The following is a 13,500-nucleotide window of genomic DNA, read 5'->3' as shown; positions in this document are numbered from 1 at the left end:
ACCAAACACAGATCATTGTCTTCTTTCCGAAGCAATTTGGTCTTGCTGTCGATGTTGATGGTTGACAAACCATGATTTTGTGCATTTGGGACAAACCATGATTTTGTGCATTTGGAATTCTCAAAATAAATCCACTTTTCATTGTCAGTCACAATTCGATGCAAAAAAGACTTTCGTGCTGTTGAAGCAACATTTTACTGATGACTTTTCGGTTTGCCATTTGTCTTTCGTTCAGTTGATGTGGCACCCATTTTTCTTCCTTTAAAATCGTAAACGATCAGAAATTGTTTGCTGAGCAATGTTTCATCTTTCTGCAAGTTGTTTTTGAGTTTGACACGCATCTTGATCCAATAATGCTTGTAATTGTTGGTCTTCAAACTTTTTCGGTTGACCTGGACGTTCTTCGTCTTTCACATCGAAATCATCACTTTTAAAGCATTTAAACCAGCATTCACAAGTATCTTGAGATGGAGCATGTTCACCATAAGCTTCCCGAAGTAGATGATAACTTTCAGCAGCACTTTTCTTCAAAGTAAAGTAATGAATTAAAACTTTCCACAAATGCTTTATTTTGGCAAGAAATTTGACATTTTTAAGCATAAAAATACCTATGATGTTAACACCTTCAGAAAATTTGACATATGAAGTTTTGAAGTTTGTTGTCAATACAACAAAATAGCATACATATAAAATTGCATATATATCAACATATGTGTAACTCCATCTATTGAAAAAAATCTGCATTATTAACTGGTACATCTGGTATTTTTATCTGGTTTAGTGAATGGCAAAAATTAGGCACTAGTAAAATCAATATAACCATTCAAACTTAATAAAAAAAAATTAGTGATGCAGGTAGGACAAGTGGTATTCCCCCCACCTCAATTTTCATAGAAAAATACTTATTTTCACTGAGTCTAAGGAATTTGCCCAAGGTTAACAATAGAACAAGATCCAGATTTTTAAAAAGTTCTCTATTAGCACTCGTTCCTTTGTAACACAAGAGGTAAAGTGAAGTAGACACAGAAGTCTTTTGAAGTAGTAAAGTAAAAAGGAAAAGAGATCTTTTGACTTAGGTTAATCCTGGCTCTAGGACTTCGTAGTTGAGCCTCAGATAAGTCTTTTCTGTGAATTCGTTATCTTGTTCTGGAAATGGACATATTTACTTTCACAGGTTAGATAACAAAGGTACAGCACACACTACAGTGACTGACACAGAGCAGTCATTCATTAACAGTAGCTATTAACATTAAGCACTACTTTGGGTAAGTCTGTAGCCATAGACTAGATAGGGAACACCATAACGAAGTGAAGAACTTCTTTTTGAAACAGATTTAATCAAAATAAATATGATAATCTTCACTAAATTCTTACATAGTATTTCTGGAAAGGAGACTATAATTTTTAAGTCATTTCAGTTCATAACTTCCTGTCTATTAAATCTCCATTTGATAACTCATCTCACTTTGAAAATAATGGTTTAACAGTATGACAACAGAGTCCACTTATTACCCTTTCTTGATCCAACTGCAATAGGAAAAAAATTAAATATTCTTATCCTTTATAAATTATTCACTGTCAAGTATTGTAATTTTCAGGGTTTTGCCTTAAAGTTAGTAGCATTATAACATAAGCATGCATTGGTTTAATATTTAAAACTCTTCACTGTAAAACTCAAATCCTAAGTTCTTTAAGTCATCTAAAATACATAAGAGTGTTTTATTTACAGCATTACTAGAAATAGAAAACCATAATAAATAAAATATTGGAAAACCAGTACTTATTTACTTTCTGAAAGAGCACTGTTTGCATTTAACACTGAAATAGCCTGATTTAGAACTATTTTACATTTTCTTGAAAGTAAAATCATCAGATATTATAAATTTGGTGTCCAGACTTTTTAAGTTGCAGTTAAGAGGAAAAGCATGTCCAACAGTTACAAGACTGGGAAAAGAAGAAAACTATACCAAATAATATGAAACATATCCACAATTAAGGTTACATATTATATAGAAACTAATTTTTATTATTAGGATATGTACTTTTGACATTCATTCTTTCAAAGAATGTGGCAAATATGCATTCTATTAACCTTTGAAATAAAAATTGGGTCATTAACTTACCAGGGTTCTTCATTAAGAGTTGAAGATATTTTTTCTGGAAGAAAAAATCCATGCCATTTTGAAGCCTCTATTAATTCTCGTGGTATTTTTTTTGATGCATCATAATAGTGACCAAATTTTGAAGATGATACTGGTCCAGCCTATTAAGAAAATTCATATTTATTGATAAAGTTTCAAAGTTACTATTTATTTTGTCCTACACTCAGCAAAATGTTGATATATTTATGCATTTTAATGTTAACAAGAAAAAGCTGGTATACATAGGCATTAAATTTCAAAGAAACAAATACAACAAACTTTATTTTTTTAAACTATATAGTTACAAAGCAATCTTTCATCTCCCATGTTTCTATACTCCTGGAGGTTCCTAAGACTGACACAAATTTAAAACCTCCTTAGCTTTTTTACTCTTCATTATAATTTCCTAAATTAAAAAAATTTAATACACATAAGTCTCAATCATTTTTGTTTAAATTCCAGGTTTTAATGACAAATATGTAGTAGCTAAGAATTGATGAGAACGTAAGCCAAATTAATTCATAGTGAGGGGTCCAAAAGCTATTTAAGCACATTAAATTGAGCATCATTTTAAAACTAAATTATCACAAGACAATGTGTATATATATTCAACTTTACTTACAAGTTTAATGTTAAGCATATAGGATAAAATGTACTAGGGTGCTCCAGATGGGCAAAAAGCTCAGAAAGTATATATAAGCTAAAGTAAATCAGAAATCTGCCTTAATCATTAGTTAACTGACAATTCCTCTTTTGTGGCCTCTACTAACAATTTCTCCAAAAAAACATTTTTTTCTTAAGAAAACTCTACTGATGTTGAATTTATTTACATAGGAGAGTAAAATCCTAGTATTATGACATTATTCTTATATTGCTTTGAATGAACTCTGGGCTGACTTCTTCCACTCAGCACATTAGAAATATATACAACTCTATCCAAAGTTCAACTACTAACAGTTTCATATGGCAATAGTTTCTAATGAAATCTCTGATCTAAATTTACATAATTTCAACTGTCCTGAATGCTACAGAACAGACAAGTTTCAGAACATTCAACAAACTAGGTAGTTGAAGAGCTATACACAGTAAGTTCTTAAATTATTTTGCTAAGTAATTAACAACTTTGTAATTTAGATTAGAAATAGACATTTGCTTGACACTAGGTATTTGCATTTTTAAGACTTTAAGAATTTATATCCTTAACTAAATGCTTACAAACATTAAATTATACAGTAACAGAATAAAATTTTTAAGGCTAATAGAAACATTATTCTCAGATTCAGAGTCTTTGGGTTTAGTGTTTATTTTCTAAATAAAATGATTGTTCATCCCTCCATAAGGTACTATTTATTTTCGTTAATGAAGGAGACCTATTAATTGGCCTTATCCAATTTTTCAATGTACTGAAGTATGGTTCCCAAGAGATTTATCATGGAAGTATCTACCATGAAAGTACTGATAAATTATGTGACGTTAAAATTTGTTTCTTAAAAACAGGGTTTAAAGCTTTAAAATGTAAAGTTATTAGTCTAAAGCAATTTAAACAAGGTCTGTTCTTTGGCCTATAATCTATTCTTTATCCGGATTATAGTTCAGAATGTTTTTACTGCAATCTCTGCTAGAGCTCATCTTTTTATTGTGTAAGTCCAAGCCCCCTTAATGTTTTAGAAAGGCCTTGACTAACTGAACTTTGATCTGATGTCTTCATTGATAAAAACACCAGGTTGCCCATTTCAGATGCAAATCCCTCTAAGGCCCAATAGAATTTAGTAAAGACAGCAAAAAAGAAGAAACAAGAAGTTTCCAGGATCCTCTTTGAGAATCCTGGGGCACACTGGTGTCCTTAATCCACACTGCTGCATGGATTAAGGTAGGTGATAACCTTTCTAGATTCAAAAGAATAAGCAGAGTGCCTACAAACTGGGTGGAGACTAGGATTTGGTAATAATAAAACACCATGCAATAAAAGCTTGGTCTATGTCAGAAGCCTCTGAAAAGGCCTCAATGTACCACATTCCCAGGCCTAGTAGGGAAGCTTGCAAAAGCCTACCTGAATCAAATAAGCATGAATAATCTATTTTAGCAGGCTGGCCATGGGGAGAGAGAAAGAAAGAGAGACTTTTCTCTTCTTTTAAGTTTGAGTTAATAAATTTATTAGTGGACTGAAGGTTCTTGAAGTCCTGTGAACTCAGAGAAATATGCTAAATTGTCAAGAAGCAAAATATGCTTTTTAAGTTGCCGATCTCTATTAATGTTTCTAATTATAATATTAATGTGATAGAGATCTCAGATTTGGATTGAATCAAGGCAGAAAATTGATTTCATGCTGTGACAGTTTACATATAGAACATATATAATTCATTAAAATGTAAAAATAAATTTAGAAGCTTTTATTATAATTGTTACTATATTTTTAGAAATTAAGATTAGATATAAAACAAAAATATTCACAAGGAAGAGACTAAAATTTTTATTACTGATGAAAACATTAATCTTTCAGTAAAAAATGAAAGTGAAAAATAAATATACTCTTCAAGAAAAAAACAATTTTGTAAGTTTTTTCTACCCAAGAGACCTAGCATTAACATATAATCAAATTTTTGAAATGCTGTGAACTCTTTTGAGGCCTCGAATTATAAAACAAAGACTCAGAATATTTCCTCTAAAAAAGATAACTAAATGCGTTAAATCTAATATTAATATTAATAGTAATATCCATGAAAAACTCTAAACTCTACGCACAAAAAGATACATTAAAAAAAATCAAACTATTATCAGTAACTAGTCGGTTTACTCAATTTAATAAAAACATCTTGCTTTAGTTTACATTATGAAAACTACTGCACATTCAGAAACTACCCATTAACTTGTTAACTGTGGAAGAGAGTAAATTGTAATAATTCAGTAAAGATTTACCGTGCTAAAGGAAAATAAACTCTGATGGGGGAGAGGGGATGGCAGGCAGGAGGAGCAATTTCCCACCTCCAGTATGTCAGAAAGGAAACTTTCAGAGAAAGCTGCACCACAAATAAGCAATCTAAATAAGACATTTTCTTAAGAATGTTACCATTTCTTCTTTCTCAGTATGGCATAACAGAAAGCAAGAATCCAAATGGTTACTAAACCATTTTGAGCCTCCGTTCAAGCACCAGAATTAGAGCTAATAACTATTTCACTGGGCTGTTATGAGAATCTAATGCAATACTGGCAATGAATATTCTGTAAGTTGTAAAGCATTATGTCAATATTATTATTATTGTGTCGTGATCCATTAGTGATCAGAAGACTCATCACTATCTTTTGTAAATTATATTACATTATTGAAAAAAGTATATGTGTTGTCATCCACAACATGCATCTATCACAGGACAGCTGGGGCTTAATCACTAAGATGGAAAACCAAAGTGTAATGAAGATTGAACATAATAAACCTGTAATACACTGTCATAAATTGCTGGAGCCATTTGTAGGCATTTGCAGTAGAGTTCTACAGTATTGAAGAAATTAAGTCTCAGAATATGCTGTAGGCTAGCTATTCTTGGGGTGAGGAGAGAATAGGGCTTGATGAGTGGACAGTAAAGAGGACATATGCATTTAGGAGACAAAATCAAAGGTCAAGGGAAGAGGGTTTTTTTATTTATTTTTTTAATTTTTGTGTTAATCCTCACCTGAGGATATTTTTTCCATTGATCTTTAGGGAGAGAGTAGAAGGGAGGGAGGAGAGGTGGAAGAGAGACTGGTTGCCTCCCACACTGGACCCCTGCCGGCCAAGGATCTAGCCTGCAACCAAAGTACATGCCCTTGACCAGACTCTGGGACCCTTCGGTCCATAGGCTGATGCTCTATTCACTGAGCCAAACCAGCTAGGGTAGAAGCGGGACTTTTTAAAACTACACAACCCTCTACATGAAAGTGCTTGCTTAATGCTTTACTGAAGTATTGTTATTTAGTTGTGCATATTCTTGTCCTTTTTAGCATTCCCTAAATGAGAATATGACTATACTCTTTTTTTAAAATGTATTTTATTGATTTTTTACAGAGAGCAATGGAGAGGGATAGAGAGTTAGAAACATCGATGAGAGAGAAACATCGATCAGCTGTCTCCTGCACACTCCCCACTGGGTATGTGCCCACAACCAAAGTACATGCCCTTGACCGGAATCGAACCTGGGACCCTTGAGTCTGCAGGCCAATGCTCTATCCACTGAGCCAAACCGGTTAGGGCATTACTACACTCTTAATACTTCACAACAACTTATAGGAAAAAGCATATCTGATAATTGACACAGCTAGTTTTGGACTACTTATTTAATCTTTTACTCACAATAGTGTTAACTATATTTTGCCCAAGCAAAATCCAGAAAACCCTGAGTTTTGTTGTTATTGTTTTTAAACAGAAAATGTCATGGTAAGGTCTGGATTTATATAGTAGACTAGAGGCCTAGTGCATGAAATTCGTGCATGGGTAGGGTCCCTAGCAGCTGCCAGATGCAGGCCAGGGTCTCCCTTCCCCGGCTGCCTGCTGCCACCGGGGCATTCTTTCATTCCGTGCCACCCCCTGGTGGTCAATGCACGTCATAGCGAGCAATCGAACTCCTGGTCAGTCGAACTCCCGAGGGGACACTTTGCATATTAGTCTTTTATATATAGAGATGATGATGAGTGATCACTAATTATCAGTTGTGGCAAATCACCACATACAAAATTTCTGTGACAAGCAAATAACATGCTAGTAACATTTCAAAGAAAAGCAAAGAAGCCAGAAGATGATTTCTATATTCTAAACTTGACAGAACTTAAGTTGTAAATATAAACTTAAGTTTCACCACTGACTATAAATTCAAAATAAGCTGTTGTTGTTTTATTTGTATTAATTAATGCAACTTAACGCAGTTTCCCCATTTAATTTATATATTATATAACTAATTCACTCATGTATTTAATCAATAACTATTGAGCACCCACTATATGCCAGTAGGACAAAATAATCAAAGTTCCTTTTTCTCAATGAGCTCACATTCTGGTAGTGGAGACTGATGCTGTATTTATTATAAACTAGAGGCCCGGTGCATGAAATTCGTGCATGGGAGGTGGGGGGTGCTCAGCCAGGCTTGCACCCTCTTGCAATCTGCCTGCCTACCTTATTGCCCCTCACCACTCGCCTGCCTGCCTGATTGCCCCTAACCACTCTGCATGCCTGCCTGATTGCCCCTAAGCACTTGCCTGCTTGCCTGATTGCCCCTAACTGCCTCTGCCCCCGCCGCTTTAGCTTCATTCAGAAGGACTTCCGGAATGACGTCCGGAAGCTCGTTTGGCTGTCTGGTCTAATTAACATATTATGCTTTTATTATTATAGATGCCCTGAAGAAACATTTGGCAGTGAAAGGAGATAAGAGAGGAGAGAGAGAGAGAGAGAGAGAGAGAGAGAGAGAGAGAGAGAGTAGAGAGGGAGAGGGAGAGGGAGAGAGGGAGGGAAAGAGAGAGAAAGAGAGAGAGCGCTTTTATTTTACATGGAATGACAAAGGAAGGCATTCCTGATCAAATGATATTTGGGGAGACTGGAAGAAAATGGGAGAAAAAGTCATCTAGTGAAGACCACTGCATGAAGGGCACATTTTAAAAATATACATGTATTTTACTGACTTCAGAGAGGAAGAGAGAGATAGAAACATCAATGATGAGAGGGAATCACTGATTGACTGCCTCCTGCACATCAGACCGAGCCCGCAACCCAGGCATGTGCCCTTGACTGGAATTAAACTCGGGACCGAAACCGAGGACCCTTTAGTCCGCAGGCTGACTTTGGGTGGTGAACACAAATATACTGATGATGAATTACAGAATTGTACACCTGAAACCAATATGATTTTATTAACCAATGTCACCCCAGTAAATTCAATAAAAATTTAAAAAAATATAGTAAATGGCTTTGCTAGTTCACTTACTCTGGGTTGCAGCCCTAGAATAAAAGATTCCATATGGAGACTATGGAAAAAATGAAATAATCTATTTTGGCTTAAAAAGAAACCCAATTTGCTATAATTTTATTATTAAGAAATATGTCATCTTGATCAAATATGGTATAAATGAAATATCTAGTTATTTAAACAAACAAATATACATTGTATTGCACTTTAACAGTTGTACAACAAGAGATTCCATAAAATGAAAACAAATTCATTTGCAAATTTTAGAAATGCATAGTTTGTACGCTGACTTGCCTCCATCTTAGGTAACAGCTGGTAACGCCAAGCTATTTTCATCTTACTGTTAAATTCTGATGTTTCATGATTATGTACATCTTCACCAAGTTCTTTTTTACAATTATCATCAAGTAACGGTGCAGGAAGTCCCTAAGAAAACAGAATAACACATTATTGAGTATGTGTGGCAAAAAAAATTGACAATTTTCTTAAATAATGATATTAGCAATATTAGAATTTTCTAATGTATTAAAACTTGATGTCTTAAAATTGGTTCAAGCATAAAGTCATAACAAATATAAATCTAAAACAGAGAAAAGGGGTAAATATAAAATGTGCAGTTTAAATTTTTAGTAATGAACTGGAATTTAAAGAAAATATTCCAATTTTTATACTAACCAAAATCAACTGCTGTTGCAACAAAAGGCTGTGGTCATATTTTAAACTTATACACTTAAAGCAAAGTCTCCAATTAGCACTTATGTAATACATGTAATTATTGTTATATTTGCCATAAGGTAAAAATAAAGCTTGTGCGCAATCTGTTTACTGGTTTGTAATTCTAGAATTCAAAAACTCATTCACCGAAATAATGGGTGAAAAAATAACTAAGAATAAAGACATTTATTTTGCCCATTTAAATTTTAGTTTTGCACCTGCAAGCTTATGCTTCTTCTTTAAAAAATAAAAGGAGAGTTTAAATATCTGTGCTTAAATGAAGAGACGATGGGTTCCAATTTTACCTGGTTTTTGGGTAGCTAACCTACTGAGTGACTACAGAAAACATAATGAAAACAATTTTTTTTTTAAGAAACACACACACACACAACAACAACAACAACAACAACAATTTTTTTGGTGAGAGAAAAGGTACTATAGAAATAATGCAAAGAAAAAAGTACATAAGTTTCTTGGAGAAAGAAAGCCCATGCAATAATTGTATCTTTTCTTAGCCAGAATCGTAAAGATAATGTTAGGCTGGCTTAGTAAACATGATCTTGTGCTAATGGTTTAAATGTCAAGGTCAGATGTATTTATACTTAGAATCAAGTTAACTAATCAGCTGGACAATGCATTAAGCATCATATATGGTAGTCAATTCCTAAAAGACCTCCAATTAGATTCACATTTTAATTTATGACAGCATTAGAAACTAATTATGTAAGCTCTGAATCCATTGTTCCTAGAGTAGTATTAGTATTTTACAAAATATAAAGTAACTTCGTTTTCTGATGGAAGTAAATATTTCTAAGATGTACAGTACAATATGGCATAGTGGTTATGAATTTGAACTCTACAACAAGATTGTTTGTGCCCAAATCTTGCCTTTACTATTTGCACTAGTAGCTTTGTGTCAATGGTTATGCTGAACACCTACTGGACTTCTCTATGTCTCCATTTATTATCTGAAGAATAGGAAAAAAAGTATTTACTTCAATGCATTGTTGTAAGGAAAAAAATGAATTAAAAATGTAAAATATAGAGAATGGTGCATGCCACATATTAAGCACTCAAGTAATGTTCAATTATATGAATTCAGTCAAATAACTGTCTTAACCAATACTCAGGACCACACATTTTGACTGTCAATACCAGTTACTAATATAAATATTTGGGTTAACAATTTTTTTCATCCCAGGGACACAATAATAACTACGACAAAAGAATAAAGTAAAAAAAGCCAACCTCTCCCACAATAATCATTAATGACATTCACAGCATATACTTATGTGTATACATACATAGATATGTTAGACAAATACTTCCATAAAAGCAGTATATGATAAAATGCTATTAAATAATTTTGTAATTTAATTTATAAAACAAAAATGAAGTAAAAGTGAAAGAACTGTTGAACTGATCAATGATTCTTTGCTTCAAGCGACATTAACATATTCTCCAGTAAGTTTAGAAATCTGATTATGAAGCCTATTAAGATGTAGGAGTCACTAGGTTCCTTTTTCTTTTTTTAATCTTTATTGTTGAAAGTATTACATATATCCTCCTTTTTGCCCCATTGACTCCCTCCAGCCAGCCCCCACCCCAGGCTTTCACTACCCTATTGTCTGTGCCCATGTGTTATGCATATATGTATACAAGTTCTTTGGCTGATCACCTTCCACCCACGCACCCTCCCTGGCCTTCTCTCCCAGATTCCGTGCTCTGTTCTGTGCTTCCATGTCTCTGGATCCACTCCATTCATCAGTTTATTTTGTTAATTAGCTTCCGCATAGGAGTGAGATTATGTGATATAAAAACATATGAAAAAGAAAACGATAACCTATTAATCAACTAACCAGGAATAATAACTCTGAACATATTTGAGTATTTCCCTCCAGTCTTTTACATACATTTTTAAAAATGTATATTAACTATTTGCCTATTAGAACATATAGTATTTGAATTCTATAATTATGATATTGTGAGCATTTCCACCTTTTTGTTTAAAGTAAGATTTTCAATGGCTGCATATTGTATTAAATGGCTTAATTAACATTCAATTGATCATTTCCTACTGTTGAACCTTTAGGTTGTCTGCAGTCCGAGAATAATACAATAAACATTGTTTATAAGATGTCCTTTGCATCTCAAATTATTTTCTCTGAGATACATAAACATTTAGAAAATAATAGAGAAAAATATGAAACAATCCAGTTTCTACTACTTGGCTTTAACAAACCTCAACAACTGGGATACCTGAAAAGCAAACCAGCAATTGCAGCAAGCAAGGAGTAACACTCTTGTGTATAAACAGGAAAATTTGTTGAAAGTCTTTAAAAGAAACAATAAGACCCTGGGACCCTCCATTTCCCCACAGAGCCAGGATACTCCTCCTCCCTGACTGTGCAAGAGAAATGGAGAGGTCAAGTCGGACAAACTCTGGAAGCAGGAGCACGACAGAGGGCAGGGGTGAGACATCATGTGTAAGACAAGGAACACTAAAATCCTCAGGCAGAAGGGCAAGGCAGCTTCCCCTTACCATACACACAGACTCAGCTGACTCCCACTGCTAAACTCTCAGAAGGCCAGAAGCTCTCCTTAGGCAGGGCAGGCAGGAGATTGGGAGATTAGAAGATTCCTCCCTGGGGAAACTGACAAAATTAAGAGAAAATACCTTTAGAGAGACTCCACTAGCTAATCCCAACACCTAGTACTGTGAGAAAACAAATCTGTGTTTAAGTGACCTAGTCTATGGTGTTTTGCTATGGCAGCCCAAGATGACCAAGAGGGATTCTAGTACTTAAAAAATGGCTACTGCTGTAATAAGTACCTAAAAATATGAAAGTGGTTTTGGAATTGGATAATTCCAAAGGCTGGAAGAGTTTTGATATGCAAGCTAGAAGTTAGAGAAGTTAAGGGCGATTCTGGTGAAGTCTCAGATGGAAATGAGGAACATATTATTGAAAACGGGAGGAAAATGAGGAATATATTATTAAAAACATTATGAAGTGACAAAGGACTTGGCTGACTTGTGTTCTAGTGTTTTGTAGAAAGTACTGCTTTGGAAGTGATGAAAATGGATTTTAGCTGAGGAGATTTCTAAGCCAAGTTTTGAAGGAACAGCATGGTTCCTCCTAAGTGCTTTGGGTAAAATGTAAAAAGAGAGAAATGAATTAACAAAGAAATTTCAGCAAAAAGAAAACAGAACTTTAATTGGAAAAATCTTAGCTTATCCATAATGCAAAAAATGAAAAAGCTTGTTCTGACGGTACAGTAAGGTTATGGCTGAACAACCATTTGATAAAGAGATCATGGGTGTGATACGTGGATTAAAGCAGCCATCTCAGCAGAATCCAGGAATAGAGATGGAATTACACCGGTACAGACACTGACAGTTTAAACTAAAGGGAACACACAAGGCAGAATGGAATTGAGGGGAAGGCTGTTGAACTTCTTGGATTTTTAAGGACCCCAAATGTGATCAGAGGTCCTTGGAGCTGCCACTCCCATGACAAGTTTGCAAAAGAAAAAAGATAGAAGACTTAAAAATACTCGATTTCATAAAAAGGCCAAGAGACATAGAAAACATGCTCAAAGTCACTAATCATCCGAGAGGTGCAAATCAAAACGACGAGATACCGTATGACACCTGTCAGAATGGCTATCATCAACAAATCAACAAACAACAAGTGCTGGCAAGGATGTGGAGAAAAGGGAACCCTCGTGGAAATGCAGGCTGGTGCAGCCACTGTGGAAAACAGTATGGAGTTTCCTCAAAAAATTCAAAATGGAACTCCAATTTGACCCAGTAATCCCACTTCTAGGAATATATCCCAAGAAACTAGAAACACTTATCAGAAAGTATATATGCACCCCTATGTTCAAAGCAGCACAATTTACAATAGCTAAGATTTGGAAACAGCCTAAGTGTCCATCAGCAGATGAGTGGATTAAAAAACTGTGGTACATCTACACAACGGAATACTACACTGCTGTAAAGAAGAAGGAACTTGTACCATTTACAACAGCACGGATGGACTCGGAGAACATTATACTAAGCAAAATGAGCCAGTCAGAGAAAGATAAATACCACATGATCTCACTCATTTGTGGAATACAATCAACAACATACACTGATGAACAAAAATAGATCCAGAGACAGAGAAGCACTGAACAGACTGTCAGACCTCAGAGGGAAGGCAGAGAAGGATGTGTGTATGTTGTGGAGGAAGAGATTAACCAAAGGACTTGTATGCATGCATACTAGTATAAGCATTACCAATGGACACAGACAATATGGGGTGAAGGCATGTGCTGGGGGTGGGAGTGGCAGGGGAGAGGTCAATGGGAGGAAAAGGAGACATATATAATACTTTAAATAATACAGAATTAAAATAATAATAATATAAACATAATGGAAAAATAAAACCATATATTGTGAGCCAACTGCATTCCAGGCACTGTTACCCTGCCACTTAGATTGTATGTTCATTTTACTTTCACTAAATGACAGAAAACTAGAGGTATTTTTATTTAAAAAAAAAATTTAATTTGAGCCACAAATGTGAGCCACATGTTTAATTTCTAAAAGCTACATTTAATATGTAAAAAAAGGAGAAATTAATTTTAATGTGTTTATATTTTCTTTAGACTGATTAACAAAAATATAACAACATATAATCACAATTAAAATTATTGAAGTATTTTATAATTTT

At 34.3% G+C, this 13,500-nt stretch overlaps 1 protein-coding gene across 3 annotated transcripts in view; it reads right to left on the bottom strand.

Annotated features, from left to right (window-relative positions):
* Positions 1-13,500, bottom strand: part of ELP4 (elongator acetyltransferase complex subunit 4) — a 194,998-nt gene that overhangs the window by 161,830 nt on the left and 19,668 nt on the right. For all 3 annotated transcript variants that reach the window (XM_036325717.1, XM_036325718.1, XM_036325719.1), the window contains exons 4-5: positions 8,363-8,494; positions 2,124-2,263 (exon numbers count right to left, since the gene is read on the bottom strand). In XM_036325717.1, the coding sequence (XP_036181610.1) occupies positions 2,124-2,263; positions 8,363-8,494 (272 nt within the window). The remainder of the gene's footprint in view (positions 1-2,123; positions 2,264-8,362; positions 8,495-13,500) is intronic.

The sequence above is a fragment of the Myotis myotis genome, unplaced genomic scaffold (genome assembly GCF_014108235.1).
Source record: "Myotis myotis isolate mMyoMyo1 unplaced genomic scaffold, mMyoMyo1.p scaffold_m19_p_10, whole genome shotgun sequence".
Lineage (NCBI taxonomy): Eukaryota > Metazoa > Chordata > Mammalia > Chiroptera > Vespertilionidae > Myotis > Myotis myotis.
The sequence above is the reverse complement of the archived record's forward strand: the minus strand, read 5'-3'. Positions and strand labels throughout refer to the sequence as shown.